Source organism: Sarcophilus harrisii, chromosome 3 (genome assembly GCF_902635505.1).
Source record: "Sarcophilus harrisii chromosome 3, mSarHar1.11, whole genome shotgun sequence".
Lineage (NCBI taxonomy): Eukaryota > Metazoa > Chordata > Mammalia > Dasyuromorphia > Dasyuridae > Sarcophilus > Sarcophilus harrisii.
In genome coordinates, this window is record NC_045428.1 from 545,730,737 (window position 1) to 545,755,416 (window position 24,680).

The 24,680-nt window shown below is 39.6% G+C and overlaps 1 protein-coding gene and 2 non-coding genes across 8 annotated transcripts in view; all 3 read left to right on the forward strand.

Annotated features, from left to right (window-relative positions):
* NFYC (nuclear transcription factor Y subunit gamma) overlaps nucleotides 1-24,680 on the forward strand; it is an 87,454-nt gene that overhangs the window by 50,887 nt on the left and 11,887 nt on the right. For all 6 annotated transcript variants that reach the window (XM_031962258.1, XM_031962262.1, XM_031962263.1 and 3 more), the window contains 4 exons: nucleotides 183-295; nucleotides 14,372-14,443; nucleotides 16,442-16,555; nucleotides 18,977-19,072. In XM_031962258.1, coding sequence (XP_031818118.1) covers nucleotides 191-295; nucleotides 14,372-14,443; nucleotides 16,442-16,555; nucleotides 18,977-19,072 — 387 coding nt within the window. In that variant the 5' untranslated portion in view covers nucleotides 183-190. The remainder of the gene's footprint in view (nucleotides 1-182; nucleotides 296-14,371; nucleotides 14,444-16,441; nucleotides 16,556-18,976; nucleotides 19,073-24,680) is intronic.
* Nucleotides 20,738-20,887, forward strand: MIR30E (microRNA mir-30e). The gene has a single exon (NR_105714.1). It is a non-coding gene; the product is annotated as a microRNA mir-30e (primary transcript).
* MIR30C (microRNA mir-30c) lies at nucleotides 23,914-24,063 on the forward strand. The gene has a single exon (NR_105715.1). It is a non-coding gene; the product is annotated as a microRNA mir-30c (primary transcript).

The following is a 24,680-nucleotide window of genomic DNA, read 5'->3' on the forward strand; positions in this document are numbered from 1 at the left end:
GGTTTATCTTGTCTGGAAGCCTTGCTTCCTTTGCATGGAAACATGTTTTCAGTCTGAACATATGAGTTAATAGATTCAAATATCACAAAGAAAGAGAAATTTGGGAACCTTATAGAACCTCTTAACAGCTTGATTTTTGCTCTCCTTATTTCTAATATCTTGGATGTATGTTTATTCCATAGTTACCAGAATGTCCACAGATGGAGGATTTGGCAGTACCAGCAGCAGTGATGCTCAGCAGAGCCTACAGTCCTTTTGGCCTCGTGTCATGGAAGAAATCCGAAATTTGACAGTGGTAAGGAAGAAGAGCAACTTTGTCTTGACAGACTAGAAAGATAGACAAACTCTAGTATGATGAAATTTAGCAGAGACAAAATCCTTCACATGGACTTAAAAACAACAACAAAATTGTTTTAGCTGTAAGTAAAACATAGGGCAGCAACTCATGAAAAAGAAGGGGAGAGATCTTTTAGTGAACTCTTTATATATTCGATAACATAACACAGCAACCACAGAAAGGTGATATAATTGTATACTGCATTTTTAGAGATTTACTGTCCAGAAAAACCTAATAGATAAGTCTACTCTTCTCTGTTTTAGTAAGCAGAGCCTCTTTGAAACACTTTGCTGAATTTGAGTAGTATGTTTTAGGAATTGACTGATAACCTGAATGGGTCTAGAGGAGAAGAATGTTTAGAATGATTGTAGTGTCTTCCTGTTGTATGAAAGCTATTAGGAGGAATTGGAGATGTTTAAGCCCATGGGGGAAAGAAGATTTAGAGAAGGGACTTGATCTTTCTGTTTTCAAAAATTTGAAGTGCTGTACCATGAATTTGTTCTGTTAGACAGAACTAGGAAAAATGTATAGAAGTTGGCAAGAAGATTGACTTTGGCTTAATGTTAAAAAAAAAAAAAAAAAAAAAAAAAAGCTTCTTAGCACATTGCATAGTTCTAAAATAAAATAAACTGATTTGATACATTGAGTTTCCTATCACTGAATGCTATTACATGGAAGTTAGGGAGTATTGTGGATGGAATTCCTGTTCATATACATTTGGCCTTAAATAGCTTCTGAAGTTCCTCTGAGATCCTGTGATAAGTGTTAAAATGTGTATAGTGAGTAGCCTGGAAAAGTATTTTTTATTTTAATTTCAACTCTTAACTTTTAGGTAGGAAAATCATAAACTATTTTAAAGTAGCAAAACCTTTCTCACAATAACCCTGTCAGGTAAGATAATACAAATGTTTTTATCCCTGTTTTACCTATAGGGTTTCATACAGCTGAGAAGGGAAAACAATGGAAAAGAGTAGTTTGTATGAACTGACCTTTTCCCACTGGAGTCACATGATTCAAGAGGGATCATAGCGAATACCGTGGGAAGATTACTGGCTTGGCAGGGCAGAGATTTGGGCCTACATCCTAGTTAGGAAGATATGGTTAAAATCCAGCTTTAGATACTTTCTAGCTATGTGACTGTGGTCTAACCTATTTGTCTCAGTTTCCTCAACTGTAAAAAAAAATATTCAGGGTTATTGTGAAGGATCAAATGAGAATATTTGCAAAGCACTTAGAATAGTGCTGGCACATAGTAAGTGCCATATAAATTCTGAGTGCTTATCATTTTCATCTTAACTTTACCAACTGTGTGAATTTGGGCAAATTTCTTTACCCCTGATCCTTACTTCCCTCCTATATTAAAAAAGGTAGTAATGCAGGGATCTCAAACAAGAATGGAGGGATGTATATGTAATTATTGGCTTTGGCTTTCTTTCTCTTCTGCTACTGTGATTACTCCTTATTCAGTCATGTTACGCAGGCTTTCTTTGTTTCTGAGAAGCATGTGCAGAAAAACAAATGTAAGTAGTAGAAGGCTTCTGAAGCAGTGTAAGACAGTGGTCATAGCCAGATCCTTCATACTAGCTAAAGGATTCTGGCTTCCTTTGAATGATAATCATGGCTTAGATTTTTAGGGGGCTTGTTTCTTAATCTCTGGTTATATGTCTTTATTTAGTGAAAAGAGGTGAGCTCTTTTCCTCTCTGGATTTTTTTTTTTTTTTTTAAATCTCACAGTTCTGTTTTTCTGTAATAAACAGGATTTGCCTCAAAAGCCTCAGGTGATCCTGGATTTTCTTTTCTTTCTTTCTTTCTTTTTTTTAATTCTTTTTTTTTTTTTTTTTCCTGAGGCAATTGGGGTTAAGTGCCTTGTCCAGGGTCACACAGGTGGGAAGTGTTAAGTGTCTGAGGCCAGATTTGAACTCAGGTTCTCCTGACTTCAGGGCTGGTACTCTATCCACTGCACCATTTAGCTGCCCTGATCCTGAATTTTCAAGGTTGCATCAACAGGGTATGAGCATTAATTGATCTCTCTCCAGCCAGAAAAGCTTCTAGACCTGTAAGAGATGCCTAACTCTATTAGGCATCCAAGAATCAGCCTAACAAAATTCAGAAAGACTCATTACCAAAAAAGTGGTGACTACTGGAGGATGAATTTTTTCACCCAGATGAACTTAAGAGCACAACAATAACTGGACAAATACATCTTAGTGAAGGGAATACCCATGCTCCCAAATCCCCCAACATACATAGATGTTTGAAATATTGAAGTATAATAGGCACAAATAGTGAGAGAGAGTGCAAATAGTATTAACCAATCTCATTTCCTTAACTTGGACCTCAGTTATTTCATCTTTGAAACAAAGGGATAGAACTAAATAATTTTAATATACCTTCCTACTCTCTATATGTGGTATTGTGAACATTTTCTGCAACTTGTAAAAAGATTTTATTGAAGAAAATATTCCACATTGAATGTTAAATTCCATACTTTCCTTCAAAATCTACATAAAATATAAATTCAGTCTAAAAATGAGTATTTTTTTAGTTTATTCCTATAATTTTTCTTTCCTTCAACAAAATCCTGTTTTAGGTGATTGACCTCTATATTCTGGTGAACTAAAAAGTTCTTCAGGACTTCAGATTTCATGTCTATTGTACTTTATGTTATAGCACTCATTTTCCCTTTCTATGTTTGAAATCGAAAAGGGGCCTTAGTGAAAGAAAGTGGGTTTTTTTTTTTTTTCTTTGAGATTATGTTCCCAACAAATTGTGAAGATAACTTTGGGTTTCTGAGTTGTTCTTTCAGAGTTCATCATTGTTGATGGAGACAACCAAGTTAAATTTTTTAGGCCAGATCCTCTGCATTCTTCTTGATTCAGAGTCCTGCTCAGACCCTGATATTATATACTTTGACAATCAGGAATAGGAAAGTGATCAGAGGAGCTTCAGTGTTCAAGCTCAAAGCTTTATTTTCTTCTCTACCTTCTGTCAAGTTTTGATTGTCATACTCTTTATTTTTTTCAAACTTGTTTGCTGACAGAACAGATTTCAGTGTTAACATAGGATTAAGACAGTCAATATGTTAGGTTAAGACTACTTTGGTACATCCTGTTTTTGAGGGGAAGAGGGGGATAACAGCAAGGAAAAGAGATAATATTTGAATAATTATCAATTGAAAAATAACTGAAATTTCCTTATAAAAGAGACTCCACCATTAAAGACACTCTTCTTTTTCACCTCAGACTCTGTTGCATTTCTAAGTCCTTGGTGTGCTGTATTTTGATAATGGGTATAGTTCAGAAAAGTCATATATAAAATTGTTTGTCCTATCTCGAGAAAAATAATGGTTCTCAATGTTACCCATTACACTTTTGTTGATGTGGGTTTTAGCTATCCATATTGATTGCATTAGAAATGAAAACTGATAAATTTTAAAATATTTATGTAAATCATAATAAACTTATTACATGTTAACATAATACTGTTTGTGAAAGCTATTTTCCAAACCAACAAAAATGTAGTGAAGAAGAGTGGCGGTATTTTTTCACACACTTGATTAAATCTTTTGAGTCTCTAGCTTCAGAAAAGACCAGTAGGGTCTTTCCTGCCTGCTTCTGCATGTTATCTCTTGCAATATGTATTTTGCTTGAAATAGATGAAGGAAAAAAAAAAAAACAGATGAAGAAAATCTGGTTTCAAATAGACAAATAGTTGGAAACGGGAGAAATAAAATTTAAAAGCCTTTTCAAATGTTACATATATTTATATAAAACTCAATTGATACATGGCAAGACTTCAAGATTAGTTGCAAAGTGGCATCTGAAATCATATCAATGATCTTTTCCTGCTTTTTGTCCCATTATTATCCATTGATCTGTCATGTACTTTGAATGGTTTTTTAATCTATGCATGATTTTGTAACATCATGTATTGATCATTTGGAAAATACTGGTTCATTGAGTTATGAAGTTCTTCTAATTGTTGACATATTTCATTATATGATGTGAAAAAAATAGCATTATTTGAATCTACCCCCTAATCATCAGAAAAATTTTTCAGTATTTGGAAACTTTCAAGCTTACAGTGGTGTGGATACAAGTTTGCCAAAATTTTAGTTTTCACTTGAAAGTTCTAATTTTATCACTTGCTACAAAAACTGTCAATGGTTTTCCTTCAGGTGAAAGGTTCATTTTGTTCATTTCCAAGAAAATGTCTGTCAAGTACCCAAATCTGAATAATGAGCATAATTCTCTCAAGTAAAAATGGTGTTCAGTGAAAAAACTGGCCTGTTCAGCTTACAACTCAGTCACCAACATATTTTTTTTCTCAATACATAATCTTCATATCTTGGTATACTCAAAAGTGCATATTTTCCATTTTGCCATGCAGAATATTAAAAAGACATCCATTCAAGGGACAGAATTTAATAAAAATTAATAATTTTTATTGCTTAAAGGACATCCTTAAGTGAACCTGGTATTTTTCCCCCTTCAGTGGGTGGCAATAAAGAATATAGTGATTACTAGTACAATTTGCTGTCGTAGCCTGGATTTGTGCTAAGACACCAGCATGTTTATTCACACTATCAATGGAATTATCAATAGTCATTCCAGGATAAACCAGGAGATTCAAAAAAATTATTCAACACTTTGAATGTTTCAGTACTGCTTGTGCTTGTTGCCAAGCAGTCACATAAAAGATCTTTTATAATAATTGTGTGGTGGTGACACAACAGCAAGTCTCACCCATATCTTTAGATTCATCATTGTGTAAGTCAGAAGTACAATTCTGCAGACTGAGCTATATTAACTCAGCCTTCATGTTCTCAGCCAAGTCATTAATTCACAAATCATGTAGCTTCTATACACTAATGAGAAAATGAGAGTGAGAAAGGTAAATGATAATCTTAGTATTATTATGAAAATCGTTTTGACTTCAAGGATGCCCTGGCAGGATCTTAAGGACTCTTGGAGACTGGGCCACATTTTGAGCACCACTGACTTAGAAGGTCTCCTTTGGAGTGTCTAGGGGTCTGCTCTTGGTGTTGTTTGACATTATTATTAATGGCTTGGGGAAAAGCAGAAATGAGATATTTTAGAGTGGATGACTAAAATCAAATGTCTGAGTCAGAACTAAGAAAGATGTCATTAGATTAAAGCAGGCGTCCTCAAACTACGGCCGTGGGCCAGATGCAGCAGCTGAGGAGGTTTATCCCCCTCACCCAGGGCTATGAAGTTTCTTTATTTAAAGGCCCACAAAACAAAATTTTTGTTTTTACTATAGTCCAGACCTCCAACAGTCTGAGGGACAGTGAACTGGCCCCCTATTTAAAAAGTTTGAGGACCCCTGGGTTAAAGCATTGGCCAGATGTAATGAGATGAAATTTAATAGGGATTATTTAATAAATAAGGGATTAAAGCCCCACATCTGGGTTCAGAAAATCAATTTCTCAAGGACAGAGTATGGGTGAAGATATCTAGCTAGCAGTTCATCTGAAAAATAATTGGGAGTGTTAGTGGGTCTCAAACTTTGCACAGATCAACAAAAATGATGAGAGTGAAAAGAACTGATATGCCTTTGGTTGCATAAAGAAAGGTTTTCTATCTAGTCCTTGGAAGGAGGCAGCAGTACTGTACTCTGCCTTGACCAGACACCGAATGGATTACTGTTTCTTTCTGGGAAACTGAGCACATTTAGCCAGAATGTTGGCAGTCAGAACATTCAGGAGCTTCTTAGAATGGTGAAGGCCCTTGACCTCAGGCCATACGAGGGTGGATTGAAGAAACTAGGAATGTTTAGCCCAGAGAAGAGAGGATTCTAGTTTAAGGGCTGTTGTGTGTAGGAGAGGGACGAGATGTATTCTGTTTGGCCCCAGAGGACAGAAGCAGTAGCAGCAGTGAGTGGATAGAAGTTGTAATGGGACTATTAAAAGTAGAAGGGGCTACCTCACACTGTACTTTTCCCTTATCAGGTGTCTTCAAGTAAGGACTGCATGACTTTTTTGGATCTATTACAGGGGGAATTCTCTTTCAGATAGAAGTTTAAACTGGGTGGCTGTTAGAATCTCTTCCACTTCTGAGAGATGATAAATATCCATTTTTCCTGTGCTTTAGGCTTACAAAGTGCTTTCCTTGTCATAGTCCTGTAAAATAGAAAGCACAAAGATCACTGTCCCTATTTTATAGATGAGGAAATAGGCTTAGAGGAAAAAAGCTCATAGTCCTAGAAGAGTGATCTTTAGAATAGGAGAGGACCTTCGTCTCCAGACCTAAGACATTTTTTTCTGGCTGCCCCCCATGTGTAGGATTCTTTCCCTCCTCATTTCTGCTTCCCGACTTCACAACAAAAATCCCACTTTGTAAAGAAGTCGTTTCTGAACCCCATTAATGCTGGCCTTCTTTTTTTTTTCTTCCAGTTTTTTTTTTTTTTTTTATAGCCTTTTATTTACAGGATATGTGCATGGGTAACTTTACAGCATTAATAATTGCCAAACCTCTTGTTCCAATTTTTCACCTCTTACCCTCCACCCCTTCCCCAAGATGGCAGGATGACCAGTAGATGTTAAGTACATTAAAAAATAAATTAGATAAACAATAAGTATACATGACCAAAACATTATTTTGCTGTACAAAAAGAATCAGACTCTGAAATATTGTACAATTAGCTTGTGAAGGAAATAAAAAATGCAGGTGGGCATAAATATAGGGATTGGGAATTCAATGTAATAGTTTTTAGTCATCTCCCAGAGTTCTTTTTCTGGGCATAGCTAGTTCAGTTCATTACTGCTCCATTAGAAATGATTTGGTTGATCTCGTTGCTGAGGATGGCCTGATCCATCAGAACTGGTCATCATCTAGTATTGTTGTTGAAGTATATAATGATCTCCTGGTCCTGCTCATTTCACTCAGCATCAGTTCGTGTAAGTCTCTCCAGGCCTTTCTGAAATCATCCTGTTGGTCATTTCTTACAGAACAGTAATATTCCATAATTTTCATATACCACAATTTATTCAGCCATTCTCCAACTGATGGACATCCATTCAGTTTCCAGTTTCTAGCCACTACAAAAAGGGCTGCCACAAACATTCGTGCACATACAGGTCCCTTTCCCTTCTTTATAATCTCTTTGGGATATAATCCCAGTAGTAACACTGCTGGATCAAAGGGTATGCACAGTTTGATAACTTTTTGAGCATAGTTCCAAACTACTCTCCAAAATGGTTGGATTCGTTCACACCTCCACCCACAATGCATCAATGTCCCAGTTTTCCCGCATCCCCTCCAACAATCATCATTATTTTTTCCTGTCATCTTAGCCAATCTGACAGGTGTAGTGGTATCTTAGAGTTGTCTTAATTTGCATTTCTCTGATTAATAATGACTTGGAGCATCTTTTCATATGACTAGAAATAGTTTCAATTTCTTCATCTGAGAATTGTCTGTTCATATCCTTTGACCATTTTTCAATTGGAGAATTGGCCCCTTCTTTTTGCTGACTGTTTCATCCAGTCTGTAGCTTGTTTGTCCATAGCTGTCCTTGTTGTCTCTGCTATAGATTGTGAGCTCCCCAAGGGAAGCTGTCTTCTGGTCCTTGTTTCATCCTCACTACTTAACACAATGTTGGACATATAATAAGTACTTAATACTTATTGACTGGCTTTAGAGATCTATCATTTAGAGATAGTCCAATCTGTACGATTTTATAGGTTCAGAAATGAAGGCCTAAGAAGTAGCTAACTTTCCTAAGATCATTTAGCCAATAAAGAGCAGTTGGGATCCAGCCCCAGGCCCAGGGCTGCCAAGTTTATGCTTGTGCTGCATCTTTGTGTTCAATTCTATTCAAAGGCCTTTGACCTAGGCCTTCCTGCCCCAAAAAAAAAAAAATCAGAACTGCATTTAATGACATTTTCTCTTCTAAAGTGTTTGAAATTGACAACAGAAAATGCTGGTTCTGGTCACTAGGGCCAGAGTGTCCCCCAAAAGAGATTTAGCTAGTTAGTCCCAACTTGGCTATCATTCTCCCTTCCCTCCTAACAGCTTTGTAATTGTCTTTAAATCCAGATGGCTTCTCATTTGAGTAGAAATTAGTTAAAAGCCACAGCACACCAAGATTGTAAAGCACTGTCCAGAGATAAGACACTGTATTCTTGCTTGGTTACTGAGAAGAATAATCAAGGGACCTCTATTTAGAATTGAGCGTTCAGCTTCTTGGACCTCCTGGGACATAGAGGAAAAAGGCCAGCTTTGCCTTCTTGTGATTGCTGCTAAAAGCTGAGTTTCAGAAAGAAAACATTTCAGAATCTCATTCTTCTGTGCTCGCTCTCTCTCTCTCTCTCTCTCTCTCTCTCTCTCTCTGTCTCTCCTCCTCTCTCATGCACACACACTGAGATATCATATCCTCCCAATAGACAATGACATTTCGAATATTGTTGTTCAGCCAGATTGCCTTGTTGTTGCTGGAGTGACAGCTTTAAGGATTTGGTGGTCAGAGGTGGGAAGACCAGTTACCAAACATCCTGTGTAGCCCAGGCCCTTTTAGTCTCTGGAGAAAGTGAGTGGCAGTGTTGGAATAGGGAGCTCTTAAAGAAAAGCCTTACATGTCTCATCACAATTTGATACTCAGAGGTATTTGAGCACAACTGGGACTAATTGACTTTTCTTTGGCTCATAACTCCGATTTGGTTTCATCCAAAAGGTAGTGTCGTGTATTTAGACTTTGTGAGACTCAGCAGTTTGCATCTCAGGAATGCCATGGCAGCTATTTTGTAGGGGTGCTCAGATAAGAGAGAATTAACCCTATCTTTACTCCCACTCCCCATCCTTGCTGGTAATTCTTCCTTCTTGAAAACTAACATTAGAGTTTTCAAGTACCATCAATAGATTTAAAAAAAAAAAAAAAAAGGAGCCCTGGTCTTCTCTGAACTTGGATCAGAGAGCATTAGTCTTTGTTTTTGTAGACTATGGTCACAGAGATTGGATGTACAGCATTGTGAACGGATTGACCACCAAAGACTTTAGAAACATCATGGATTAATATTTTGGCCTAGGTTAGGAGTCCTCAACCCAACAGATCAGGATTTACTGTGGAATGTTTTTTTTTTTTTTTTTAATATTTTTTACTGATGCCTTTTTTTTTTTTTTTTTTTTTTTAAATTTAATGCCACAGTCATTTCCCAATATTGCCTTCCCCACCTACCTTTAACACATGGTATATTTAAAAGAGTATGGAATTTTTTTTTTTTACTTTTAATTTTATTTTTTCTCAATTACTTGTAAACAAAATTGTGGGTTTAAAAAAAAATGAGTTTTTAAATTCTTTCCACCCCCTCTCTCCTCATTGATGTAGGTATACAAGGGCAGTAATGCAAAACATTTCCATATTATGTTGTAAGAAAAAAAATCACATAGACCTAAAAAAACCCTAAAAAACCTCCCAAGAAAAATAAAGACAAAATTTTTTTAAAGTATGCTTTTGTTTGCATTTAGTCTCTATCAGCTCTTTCTCTGGCCATGTTATAGCGTTTTTCATCATAAGTCCTTAGAATTATCTTGAATCATTGTATTGCTGAAAATAGCTAAGTCATTTCACAGTTTATCTTCCTTATAGTATTGCTGTTACTATGTACAATGCTTTCCTGGTTCTGCTCATTTCACTTTGTATCAGAACATATAAGTCTCCATGTTTTTCTTAAATCATCCTTTTCATCATTTCTTATAGCACAATAGTATTCCATCAGCTTCATATACAATGACTTATTCAGCCATTCCTTAATTTATTGGTATCCCTCAATTTCCAGTTCTTTGTCACCAGAAAAGAACTGCCATAAATATTTTTGTACATATCTTTGTTCCTTTAGAGCTGGGGTCCTCAAACTATGGCTATGGGCCAGATGCGGCAGCTGAGGACAATTATCCTCCTCACCCAGGGTTAGAAGTTTCTTTATTTAAAGGCCTACAAAACAAAGTTTTTGTTTTTACTATAGTCCGGCCCTCCAACAGTCTGACAGTGAACTGGCCCCCTATTTAAAAAGTTTGAGGACCCCTGCTTTAGAATATAGATTTCGTAGTGGTATTGCTGGCTCAAAGGGTATGCGTCATTTTATAGCCTTTGCGGCATAGTTCCAAATTGATCTCTGAATGGTCGAATCAGTTCACAACTCCACCATCATCAGTGCATTACTTACTGTCTCAATTTTTCGGTATCTCCAACATTTGGCATTTTCCTGTTCTGTCCTTTTAACCACAGTTTTTAAATCTTTATTTATGTGGGAAATGTTTTATAATTGCATTCATATACTTCCTGGGTTTGTCTTAACTTGTAGATAAAATAAAAGTATTTTATATTGTCTCCAGTTATTTTGAATGGAATTTTTGTGAAATATAGGATTTAAATTTTTTGGCATAGATTTGAATTCTGTTCTATTGAGATGACTTTGGGCAAGTCATTTAGCATCTCTTTGACTCAGTTTTCTCACCTGTAAAATTGAGATGGTTGAACTGTGGAGGTCCTTTCTAGCTCTGGATCTGCGATCCTTAAAAAAAAATGAGTTAAGCAAAAGCAACTGTTAGAATGACAGTGTGTACCAACTGCAAAGACGGCCATGATTACAGTTGTGTATCTTTTTTTACCAAGAGGCAGGTATGTTTTATTTGATTTCCAAGATTATAATTATGTTTCATTATATCTTTTTTAACAAGATTTTTATTCATGTTTTGTTTTTCTATTCCCTAGGTTTCTCTTGTATCTTTTCAGAGATCCCCACTTTTTTTTTTTAAGCTATTCAATTTGAGATGAGGTTAATTATCTTTTTTTTTTTTTTTTAATAACTTTTTATTTACAAGATATATGCATGGGTAATTTTTCAGCATTGACAATTGCAAAATCTTTTGTTCCAACTTTTCCCCTCCTTCCCCCCAGATGGCAGATTGACCAATACATGTTAAATATGTTAAAATATAAATTAAATACAATATATGTAAACATGTCCATACAGTTATTTTGCTGTACAAAAAGAATTGGACTTTGAAATAGTATACAATTAGCCTGTGAAGGAAACCAAAAATGCAGCGGACAAAAATAGAGGGATTGGGAATTCTATGTAGTGGTTCATAATCATCTCCCAGAATTCTTTCGCTGGGTGTAGCTGGTTCAATTTATTACTGCTCTGTTGGAACTGATTTGGTTCATCTTATTGTTGAAGAGGGCCACGTCCATTAGAACTGGAGATCCACATTTTTTAACAGATTTTTAAAAAAAAATCAATAAAGCCAATCAACACATTGGGGAAAATGTGTCACCCTTGTGGCCTGAGGAAATTTCTTATCATAATTCTTCTTTGAGGCAAAGTTTACTCTAAATCTGTGTTTTATTTCTCTATAATAATTGATGTTTACCTAAAATTTTGAGATTTTCTATGGCCTTTACTGCAGTATTGTGAAGTAACTACTTCAGTATCATCTCATTCTAGAAATTGGTTCGGGGATGTAAATGATAAATGACTTCTTGTGTCATATGGTTGGCAGGTCCCACAGCTGGCATTCGAACTAGGGTGTCCCAACTCCAAAGCCTCATGCTTTACCCTGTGATCTTGAGTAAATCCTTTTCTATTTGTGGATCATTTTCCAGTAATGTAAAATAAAAAAAACTTAGGGCTAGATGGCTTCTGTAATCTTTTCTTAGCCACATGTCTCTGAGATATCCAGACCAGTTGCTGATGCAAGGAAGGAAAATAACACTATTGTGAAAACAATATAATTATTGATTAGGTTTGACTTGCTATTAATAATAAATTTAAGATGTTATATAGTATTACAGTTTTTAGAGCTGTAAACAAGCTTCAAAATTACTTGGTCCACCCCTTACCCCCCACATTTTACATATGAAGAATTTTTGTTCTAGAGGACAGTACCAAGTAGCAGAGCCAGTTTTCAAATTCAGGTCCTTTGGTTCCAAATTCAGGCTCTTTCTAGGACTATGCTTAGGGTTTAAGAAGTCTTTGAAAAGCCTTCCACTTTGGTGGAAGTTTGACTACAGTATTCTGAGCTAAAGGAAATAATCTTTCTAGAATAGAATAGAAATATCTCTATCCATACTCATGAGTGATTCTAGTTTTCTTTGTGGAATTACTTTCTTGCATGACCAGTGAATGCCACAAAAGCGGGAAGACCAATTATACTTTATTTCCAAGATAGATAATTGTTCTCTTCTCCCTTATCTCTCCTGCCAGATTGTCAGAAACTGCCCTTGAATGTGTCTTGCCAAACTTTGAGGACTAGTTAGAGAAATCTCCATTAAAAATGTTTGGAACAGAAAAGATGAGGAATTGCTGTTTACATTTTGTTCTGCTGGGTAGTCATTATATATTATTGTGTCTAACCCTGAGTTATACACAAGATACAAAGATGTCAGGGGTTCTAGTATTGTATTATTAGATATTCTTCTGGAATCAAACTAATGAAATTGGATAAAATATTACAGTGTCTTTCTTTGACCCAAGTTCTGTTTTTTAGGGAGCTTGAAAATATACTCTATTTGTGCTTGTTAATTATGCTGAGTTTTAGGCATTGGTACTACCTTATGGGTTTGTGACAAGAATCCCTGAGCTAGCATATTGTGTTTTAATGAGTCACGTTTTTAGCCACTTATAGACCCAATCATTTGACACTTAGCCTCTGTAGAGATTCTGCTGATATTCACTAATCTGTAGCCTTACTGCTCTTTTTCCTTTGCTGCTCCAAAATTCACAATTGATTTTTTTTTTCTAGAATTGTATCTGTCACAGTCATGTGTACAGATGTACATAAATTTTTAAAATGCTGTAACTTTAAATACTTGAATGATGTTTGTCAGAAAAGGCCTGCTTACATGAATGTGGATATCCACATACGCACTGAGACTCATGCTTATAAACACAGGTACTCCTGAGTCCTTTTCATAAAGCGCAAAGTATCTTCTCCTCCTATTTCTCCTTGTGTTAACACACATGGCTCCATACACTCCTTCCTACTTCACTGATCTGTCATCCAGTGCATTGGTAGGTGCCCCGTCCTTTTCCCTCCGAGTTGTTACCTCTCCTCCTTCTCCTACCTCATCCTTAGCAGGCCCTTTTGGCATTAAGGCTCCTCCTCCTCCGCTCTGCAGGTCTGCCATTGCTGGATGCATTCCTTAGGCTTTTCTGGCTTGGGAAGAGCTGCTAGAACTGTCACTCTCCTGGCAGGGCCACCAAGAGCCCAGGCTTCTGGTCACAAAGGGGCCGTGAGTGGTCCACACTTCATGTAGACTGATATAGCACCTGCATCAGCTTAACAGGTAGTTCAACATGTTTGTATTCAGATTAGTCCTGGCCTAGAAGCTAGAACTAGTAATGTGCATCACATGGCATGTTTAACCTGAATGTTAAATGGCAGGACCTCCTGATTGACCCATGTACCTGCTCCCTTCCACCCCCACCCCCCCCAACCCCCCAAGGAATCTGCAGAGCTGTGATGCTTATTGTGGGATTGGATAAGGCAGAAATTAGCAGGAGCTCCTGAAGAACCTGGCCAAACAACCACCAGGCTATTGCAGATGGCCCTTGATACAGGAACTATGCCATCCCACTTGCCCAAAAGCTCATAGCCATAAAGAATGGGTAGTGTAGCACCGTGAGTATCTCCATTTGTTAAGTAAGTGATCTTAGAAAGCTGGGATTTTGAGGAGGAGAATGCAAAAAGCTGTATCCCTTGGATAGGCACAGGGGAATGAAACTCGCTGCTTTCACACATAAACAACCAAATACTTTCATTAGAAAACTGAAGAAAGTTTGTCATGGTATATGTGAAATGTAAGGATATTTCCAAGGCTTTATGGGTAAGAGGCCAAAGTGGAGTACCAAAGATTTACCTTTTTCTTTCTTTTTTTTTCTAAATTCCTTTCTCCACACTTTGCTCTTTTCCCCCTCTCCCCAACAGTTTGAACATATTTTGAAATTTTCTTTTGTCCATCGTTTTGATAATAGTGTATGTGTGTATATATATTCCTCTCTGCTTGTTTCAGAAAGATTTCCGTGTGCAAGAGCTTCCACTAGCTCGTATTAAGAAGATTATGAAACTGGATGAAGATGTAAAGGTAAACTTTTGCAGCATGTCACTTTACTTCACCTAGAACCCTAAACACTTCCCATGGGAGGATGTTCTGCTCATTTCCCCAGAGTACAAGGTTTAATTAATAACAGTCTCAGATACATTTTTCTCAGCAAGGCTTACATTTTGAAGTCAGAATGTGAATTTGGTTTATCCTAGCTTTACTCTCAGGTCCTTTAATCTCATTGAACTTTACCTGCTTCCTGTAATGAAAGGGTTGGAGTAGGTGACTTGTAAGGTCTCTTCTTGCCCATAGTATTGTGGCTGGTTCACAAATGGAAATGTCATGTGTCCTGAATTTGGAATGGTTTGAAAAGATGATGATGATAAAAATTGTTTGCATTTGAAGCCTGTAAGATCACTGAGATCCTCAAAATTTGGACTTTTGAATATTCCCTTTCAAGTCAAGTGGTATGACCAGCATTGTGTATCATTTGATCACCTATTTGTTATCTCCAAGATATTGGCCTTGAGAATGATCACTTGATGCATTGAAGACCCTGGGCAAATCTTTTAACCCCAATTGTCTCATAGAAAAAAAGAGAATGACCAATCATTAGGCATAATAAGCTCTTTATAGACTCTTCTGGACTAGTTCTTTGGAAGAGATGCCCTGTACTTGGGTGCAGCTTTCTCAGGATTCCTTTCCAACCTAAACGCCCCCTCCCTGCAGAGGTGGAGGGAGCTAGTGGGAAGAATAGTGTGTCTGAGGCTGGAAGCAGGCTCTTCCATTTATCAGCCAGGGGAATGCAAGTATGTTGTTACCATTCTCTGGACATCACTTTCCTTATCTGAAATGAAGAGGTTTTAGTCGGTGTTCTCTGTGGTCCTTTTTTGCCTTGTATACACTATATAACTTTGCAATTCTCTTATTAGACAGCAACCTCTTTCTACAATAGCAGCGATAGTAGTAAATCTTAAGACTATTATTGACTATTTCATCCAATTTTTTTTTAAGAATAACTATAAGATTTTGTTGCTGTCCTTTATTATTTTGTTTTGTTTTGTTTACAACACAGTCATTTCTTAGTATATCCCCTCTGTCGTTTGTAACAGAAAAAACAGTTGAGCAAAATTGACTGGTAGGATATTTAACATTCCATACCTGTTGTCCTCTGCTGCCCTACCTAGAAGGATGTGTGTGTGTTTTATTCTTGTTCTCTACAACCAAGATCAGTCATTGTGATTAATCTAAGCTGTTTTTATTTACAACATTGAAGACATTGTAATACTGATCTCTTGGTTCTACTTTTTCATTCTGCATGAGTTTATATGTTTTCTTAAATTTCTCTATATTCCTTGATCCATTACTTCTTGTAGTCCAGTAATAATATATCACATTCATATGCTACTGTTTTGATATAAATGGATAGTTACTTTATTTCATTTTTTAAAATGTAATTTAATTTTTTTCTTAGATTCATAAAAAGTATCAGGGCTGGAATCCCTTCATTGCTAGACTAAATATTTTTGTACCATTTTGAATTGCTTTGTCCTGGACTGCATATGCTGGGAGCTCTGGAAGGCTTTATAGTAGTGACAGTGTATCAGTTCTCCTTATTTGTCTGGGAAGATCATGTTCTTGACCTACCTTCAGAAGGACACTGATTTTAGGTTGTGGTTTCTAGGAGACTCACTTTTGTTTGCATTTTTTTTTGCTATCACAGAAAGTATAATGTTAATATTTTTATCACATTTTCTACATTTTATCTTATTTCCTTATAGCCTTCTTCTGGGATTGGTAGAACAAAGACTTAATTTTCCTTTTACAGATGGGGAAACTGGACAGAGAAAGATGAATTGATTTTTTTCACACTTATTTTCCACCACCCCCTTCCTAAGCCCTTTGTTTCTTAATCACTGTCTGGTTCTCGTCTCCCTCCTCTAGGCTCTAAATTTCTTCATTAAGGACAAGAGAGGAGGTAAATGGAGCATTAGGTATCCTAGCTATGAGACCTTCAGGGAACTCTGATTTCTCTTCCAGATGATAAGTGCTGAAGCCCCTGTGCTTTTTGCCAAGGCTGCCCAGATATTCATTACTGAGTTGACCTTAAGGGCCTGGATTCACACAGAAGACAACAAACGTCGGACTCTTCAGGTAATTGGCTACTGCTTCTCCAGCCCAAGTGAAATCTGGTGTCTTCCTTCCTCTAGTCTGTTTAGCTTGTGTGGTTTTGGTTCAGAGGCAGGACATTATCTCTTCTCCTTTAAATCAGTCTTTTGTAGCCTTCTTCCCAGGGAGGAGGATGTAGTACTGACAGTTTTCTTGGAAGAATGTTAATTGTCCCCCTTTGCATACTTACTGTCATGTAATGACTGCAGCACCTTACCCTTTTTGCCCTTCAGCCAAACAAGGGCTCATAGGATAATAGAAATTCTTATCAAATCCTGGGTTTTGGTAAGCTGTCAGAGCCTTGTGAGTGAATAGCATAACATGGCAACTAATACTACCATGCAGAACTTATATTTATAAAGCACTTCATAGTTTGCAGAACTAGGAAAGCTGGTAATGATGATCTTAGACTGCATTAAAAAAAGAACTCATGTCCAGAACCAGAGGAGTAGGAATCCTTTTGGTTTGTCACCGGTCAGATTCCACCTGGATCATCAAACTCTGTTCTAAGTACTAAGCTATAGAGTGTTGACAGACTAGAGCATATCCAGTGGAGTAAGAGCACTGGAGATGCCATTGTAGGGAGAGTGCTTAGAGGAACTTCAATACCTAAGGTAGAGGAGGCAAGATTAGTGGAACTAGAACTAAGTATATGAAGACTTGCCAAGGAAGAAAGATGATTGGTTCTCCTTGTCCTCAGAAGGCACAACTAGAAGTAGTGGACACAATTTAAAAAAAAAAAAAAAAGATACATTCCTGATTGTTGTAAAGAAAAGCTTTCTAACAGTTAAGAGTTAATTGGTTTTCTGGTAAGGTTGATCTTCACAGGAAGCCTAAATGACTATCCCTTTTAAGGGATGTGGTAGGAAAGATTCCAGCTCTTGGAATATTCCTTTCTAATTCTTTGACTCTAGTTGGACCTCCGACTGCCTTTGGTGGAAATTCTATTATCTTTTTCTAAGGGTGAAGACTTATTCCCCATCATCCCCAGGAACTAACAATCAGTATCAGCTTAATTGTACTGCTTTTTAAAAAGCTACAGACTAGGTGTGGGCATCCTAATTTAAGTCACTGTCAGACTAATTCAAGCTCATCTTCATTTCCCAAGTGGTCTGGAACACATAGAGATATAGTTCCTCTTCTTCCCGGTGGCCCCCCTCGCCCCCTTTTTTCCCCCTTATTCCTCCTTCCCAAATTATATTTAGGGAGTTGGTGCCACCAAACATGTGGCCCAGCATTTTCCTTTTACTGAGCACTGACAAACACTGATGTGCGTGCTCTGCTTCAGCTTTGGAGAGTTTGTAGCCCACATTCTAGCAAATTGTCTTATCAAACTCGCTGTTGGCAAAAGTGTTGGATTGGAGTTTTGCATTTCAGTGGCCTGGGGCCATCACAGTCAAGGGAAGGAAAAAAAAACTCAGAAATTTTCCATTCCCTCCCATCTAGTTAAAAGAGTCACTGCACCATTATAATGCTGCGCTTGAGGTCAGATGAGGTTTGGGATTTTGTTTTGCTTTTTAATAAGGATACCCAGAAAATGGGCACTTAACCACATGTCTCTAGCCAGATGGAGATTTAATCTACCTTCCAATTGGATGACCTCTCACTCCTGTATTCAGTACAACCTTAGACTTGGGTATTGTACTCACCAAAACCACATACTGTAAATATAAAAAGGTTTTGTCCAGGTTGGTTTAAATTGTCACTTTGGAACAGTATATGGAAAACATAGGCAGAGTGTGTGGTGGTCATTGTGCTGGAGTGAAAGGCAGGCAGGATCTGAACTTGAGTTCTTCCTGGGACATTTATTAGCTATTGAACTGTAACTTAATTTCTGTGAGCCTCAGACAGTGTTGTAAGAAGGAACTATGGGAAAGCTGGTATCTGCATGGGGGGAAGAAGTTCTCTGCTTGTGACATCACGGGGGCTGGAAGCTTTGACTTCTATAGACTCCAGAGAGGACTGAACCCTTGCCACAGGATTGTCATTCGGTTAGAAAGTTCTCGCACTTGTAGTCCAAGATGGGCCATTCTTTACTTAGTTTCTAAAAAATGTGCCAGTTTAATATGGTCCATTTGAAGGACTACCCGGCACAAGGTATATGTCTGATCAAAATGTTTTTGACCTTGGGAATGGTTTAGAAATCACATGCATCATAAGATTCCCTTCCCACCTCATTGCTAAATGTGATTGATTATTTGAGGCTTTGAGTTGTTCACAGTTAGGGAGTCTAGAATAGAATAAAAACGTGGGGATACTACCATTAAACTGTAATCTGGGATTGTGCCCTCACCAGTCATTTGTTCTCCAGGGATTCTGGCCCTGGATATATGTTGAGTCAGTTTGTTCTTGGGTCCATGTTTCATTTTCCTTTCCCTTCCCTCCCCTCTTTCCTCATTGTTGCAGAGAAATGACATTGCCATGGCCATTACAAAATTTGACCAGTTCGACTTTCTTATCGATATTGTTCCAAGAGATGAACTAAAACCTCCCAAGCGTCAGGTGAGCTGGGAATAGAAAGCATGTCTTTATTGTCATGGGTGGAGGGGGGAATCCAAAGCATTTTAAATGTTCTAACCAAGTAAATTTATTTCCTTCCGAGACCAATGTAGCTAATTGTATTTTATGCTTCTTTTTCGTAAACTGAAGTCACCTTGAAATTTTTTGCCTGTCCTCCCTGCTTTGTTCAGTGCCTTCGTGGTAACTCTGCAGGACAGAGCAGGAAGGGAGAGAGAGAGGGAGGGAGGGAGAGAGGGAGGAATAAGAGAAATCCAAAAGATGAATCTGAGGGGTCATTTTGCAAATAAAATACCTCAGGTACAAGCGCATTGTAACAGCTAGCTCACTTTTACAATTTGCAAAGCACTTTCCTTACAACAATTTTCGAAGGTAAGTGGAACTAGTAATATGATCCCCATTTAACAGATGAGAAAATTGAGGCTCAGAGAAAGATGAAGTGACTTGCCCAGTGTCACACATCTTAAAACAACTCACATTTCCATAGTGCTTTAGGGCTTGCAAACATTTCTCTCATAACAGTTCTTGTGAGAAGATAGTGTTTCTAGAACTATTGTCCCCATTTTATAGATAAAGGGAACTGAGATGCAGAGAATTTTAAGTAGCTTGCCTGGGGTCATGTGATTAGGAAGTGTCTAAGATGAAGACCCTTCTAAGGGGCTCCAAATACAACACCAAGACTGTGGTGCTCCTCAGTGACACATTTTGGGGGCTAGAACTGCCAAGAACTCCTGAGGGGCAGTCAAGGCCCAAAGGGCAGAAGGATGCTTCCTTGTAACCCTGACTACGGAGTGGGAGAGGCACCACAGACCCACACCTTCTGAGTCCCTCCTGGCTGCTGGGGACAGTGTGTGGTGCCAGGCCCTGTGTTTGCAGCACCGGAGAACCTGGGCTTTTGCTCCAGAAGAGCTGCTCCCTAAACAATATCAAGGACCAGTGGGGCTGCTTTCACTCCCATTCCTTCCTCTGCCCCTCACTACCTTTTTACCCAAAGGACAGACATCCTTCATCACCTATAGATCATTCCTTAACATGATTGGAAAGATGCTCTCTTCCTTTTGGTTTCAGGGACATAGGAAATGCAGGAGACAGCATGGTGCAATGGAAAGTGCTAGATTTGGAGGTTTAGGATATGGGTTCAAATTCTGCCTCTATAACCAGTATTTTTGAGTAAATCATTCACTTCTCTGGCCTCAGAGCCTCCCTCGGTAGAATGAGGAGGTAGGACTGGTGGACTTCTTAGATCCCCTTTAGACTGTACTTTTGGGGTGGACAGTGAAGAGAGACCCGGTGTAAAGAGGACCTGGGTCCTAGATTGGTTCTGTGACTTTGGGCATGTTTCTTTCCTTTCCTCTTGAAGACTCTTTCCCCGTCTGTGAAAGAAGAGGCCTTGAGCTCCTTGGCTGGGGCACTAAGCCTTGATTCTTCCTGTGTTTTTAATGTAAAATGTTAAGTGTTGTTGTTGAGTGACATGGTGGTCATGACTTCTGGTCACAATCCTGCTGCATCTGCACACTCTGCCCGTCTGCCTCAGCCAGTGAGAATAGCAGCCCTGAGTTGGGAGGTGGAGTGCAGAACCTTTCTGGTCTGATCCGCCAGCGCCATTGGAACTGACGGGGCTCTGTTACCCCCCGGAGCGGCACTGCTGTGTTCCAGCTCTCTTTGGGCAGTCTTTGCCACTGTAAACATCCTTGACTGGAAGCTGTAAGGTGCTTGGAGGAGCTTTCAGTCGGATGTTTACAGCGGCAGGCTGCCACAGGCATCCCAGCCACAAGTAGGGTGGGAAGCAGTGCTGCCTCAAGGGGCACGGGCTTCTCTGGCCCCACTCCCAAGGGACACCTGAAGTAGGTCAGAAACCTGTAGGAGGGACTCAGTCCAGCTTTCCCATCTTGGGCAAATTAAGCCACAAACGGATTCGGCCTTGTTAGAATTTGTTTCACCCCTTTATATGATAAATGCTTCCTTTTACAGAGAGGTGTGTGAGGACTTCTTTTCCCGTGTCTTTGGCTCTTTGCTCTTGTTGGGGCTAGCAGAGTATTTCTTAGACTTTCTTCAGGGTCGTGTCATTCCTTCTTCATATTTTTAGCTCCTTCCAGTACATAGTCGGTGCCTCCTCCCAAGCATGAAGGCCCTGGAGAAGTCCTGGCTCAGGTGCTTTTTAAAGTGCATAGAGCTGAAACAGCTTCTTCCTGCTCAGGTCTAGCTCTTTGTAGCTAGTGGAGCAGTTGATTGACTTCCCATTCAGGACAGCTGCTGTCTGGCCTTTGAAGGGTTGAGATTGTCGAAAGCTGGCCTGAAATTCCAAGATAGCACTTTTAATCCTCTATGGGCACGAAGCTCTCCCTTGCTCCAAATAGGCTGGCACCTCTTGAGCTACTTTAAAACAGCCAACTCTCCAAATCTCTCTTTTCTGAAAAAGGCAGCAGTTTGCTCTCCCCAGCAGTCCAGGAGTTGGCCATAGACTGCTGTGGCAGGAGGCTGCTGGTGGACAGGCCTCCCCTGTTGGGGCTTCTGGGAATTCGCACAGGAGGTCAAGAGCAAACAAAAGTTCCCTGACCTGTGATCTTTTATCTGGCCTATATTTAAAAGTGAGTTGGAGGATGCTGTCTATTGAAATCCCTGTTTTCTCAGGCAGTGATTTCTGGGGAGCAGTTTCTTCATCCCATTTTGTATAGTGCCCCACCCCACATGCATTTACTCTTTATTTTCCTCCTTCACCATGTTCCAACTGTTTCCAATGCAAAGGAACCTCTGAGAATGCAGTGTTCTCATTTCTGATGCTTCGCAACAACTTGGCCCAAGTCCTAAAATAATTCCAGGTAAGGGCTTCATCCTAGAGTGGGAGCAATCTTGACCTCTCTCCTTGTCATCCTGCAGTCGTGAATGAGAGCTAGGGGAGTCTTTGGGTGGCTCGGGCAAGCTCCTCTGCTCACCCATTTGGATCTGCCACACCAGAGGAGGCTGACTGCAAGCAGCTGCTTCTAAAAGGAGCTGATTGGGCTGTTTGGGGTTATCCTGTCAGGTGGTGGTGCCCAGTGGTAATGAGATCCTTTAGAAGGAGAAGCCCCCCACCCCTCTGCATTTCCCCCACAAAAGGCATGACTGCTTTCTCAGTGCAGTCCTCAGCTTTGGTGATTCGATGACGGAATGTAGTTTTTCTTGGTGGAAAAGCTACATGAAGCCTGTTTCAGCAGTGCTGCAAAAATACAGATCATACGGCTGTCTTTTGGCCAAGGCGAGACTTGGTATTTTATCTCTGCCGCCACATGGTCCCAGCTGACAGGTTAACGTCTGTTATTCTGGGGAGAAGGGGCCAGAGGTGTCACTATTATGCTGCTTTGGCAACAGAGGCCACAGAGTGAAAATAAAAGACTGGACACCTCTCTCTCCTTGGGCCTCAGTATAAACAGGTTCAGGTCTAGAGTTGTTTCTGCCTGTCTGGAGCCTTGTGATACATTAACCTCGCAAGCCCACTTTATGAAGGCAGAAAGCTTCTTTCCTTCGGGTACAAGGGTGCACTTTGGAATTGCAACCATCCCAACAGGTTTTTCTGCCCTCCAGCGCAGGAGGGAGCAGCCTGTTCTGGGTTTGAGGCCCATCCCCTTCGGTGTTCATGAGGCTGCAGCAGATTCTGTTGCCACAGATCGCCTCAGACGTATAAAGGACAAAGCAGGAAAGTTCCCCTTTCTGATAGCTGCTATCATCCCCCAACTCCAAAATTCACTTGCCAGGAGAGGAAAAGGACAACTTGGATCACATGTTAACCAGACCAACCTCTCAGGGTCAGAAGGTTTGTAGCCACCTCCAAATGGACCCTAACTTTGGAGAAAGTTGTAACCTTTCCCAGATCATAGCTTTTCCTTGTGGTTCCCCTGGGATTTGGGCCCTGTCCTGGTTAGCAGGCACATAATCCATTGCTGAGTAGTATACAGAGCCTTTCTTCTGGACAGCTTCTCTATCATTTGTCAGCCTGGGTCCTCCCCCTCCCACCCCATGAAACACGTCAGCAGGCAGGTGCTCATTCCACACTACGTCTCCCAATTCTGCATCAGGGCAGGATTTCCCTGGAGCCTCTGCCTTGGGAGCAGAGGCAGAAGCAACCTTGGGTATGCCCTCGGGGACTCTCCTCTGTCGCTGTACACCTGTGTGACTATGTGCCAATCACTTTGTTTCTCTGGGCCTCTGTTTCTAACTTGCACAATGAAGGGTTGTAATAGATGCTCTCTGAATCCTCAGATTTTCTGAGTTGTGGGAGCTGGCTTTTTATTGATATCCTGCTCAGGATCCCAGTGTGCCCTCCATTTCAGTGACTCTTGAGGGAGGGAAGAGCAGGAGAGATGGGGATTTTGCATCAGGTTAGGAATGTATATTCTACCTTAAAGAAGGTGTTTCCTTGTCTTTCTGTTTAGGAATGACTTTTTTTTTTTTTTTTTTTTTAAATTGCAATGTCCATTAGTCTACAACAGGGATTCTTAGCCCTTTTTTGTGTGTCTACATGGTAATATGATGAAATCTGTGACCCCCTTCTCAGAATGATGTCTTTAATTGCATAGGATTAAAAAGGAAACCAATTAATTTGAAATACAGTTGTCTTTTCCTTAAATCACAGACCTGAAATTAAGAACTACTGGTCTAGAATAAGCTAGTGAATTAATGAGGCTAAAGTCTTTATTTGATAGATATCAGGTAAATAATTCTTTAGTTTGTGTATCTCTGTGATGCTTTTATTATTGCTCTTTTAGCGTCCAATATAGGGCCTCACCTCCCCAGGAGGTGCTGGGCTCTGTGCTGTCTTTTGTTTTCTCAGTGGCAAGGGCATCTCTGGACTCTTCAGGAGACAACCATGATGTAGTGTGTGTAAACATCCTACACTCTCAGCTGTGAGCTCAAGGTGGCTGGGAGAGGGCTGTTTACTCCTTCTGCCATGGAAAACCCCAGATGAACTTCGTAAGAAGACAGCTCTCCCTGTGGGAGGGGGTAGAAGGGCCTGTCCAGAGGTCTTACACGCCAGCAAGGGTGGGTCAGGCCCTGGATGGAAGGAAAGCCATTCAGCATGTCCCTGAGCAGTGCTTTCATGGTTCGATACAGTCCATTTAGTAAACAATTATTAAGTGCTTGCTCCACTGTGCAAGACCCCTCTGCTGGAATCAGGAAACAAATGTGGCTTGTGATTGCCACAATTTAAAAAATGTAGCCCAGAGAGTGCACTGCTGTGAGCTGGGCCCTGACCTTGGACTTGCAGAGCTGGGATGGCTGTTTGATGGTGACATTGGAGCAGTGGGTGGCCACTAGAACAGTGGGGCTCTGCTGTTTTTACTGCACAACATCAAGGCAATACTCTCCTTTAGAGAGAGGGGTAACATGGGATAGAAGGACGAAGTCTCAGGGCCACGGGGCTTTATCACCTTCCAGTTAGAACTTTGCTTGGGGGAAAGTCTGCCTGGTGCATGGGGTTACTGCGTGCTGCAGTAATTATTTGCAGCTCATCATGAAATGGGTGATTATGATTATGCTGTACTTCAGAAGTTTGACTGGATGGTTTGTGGGGCCTCTGAAAACAGTTATTTTTAGTTTGATTTAGCATAGCCAGGCT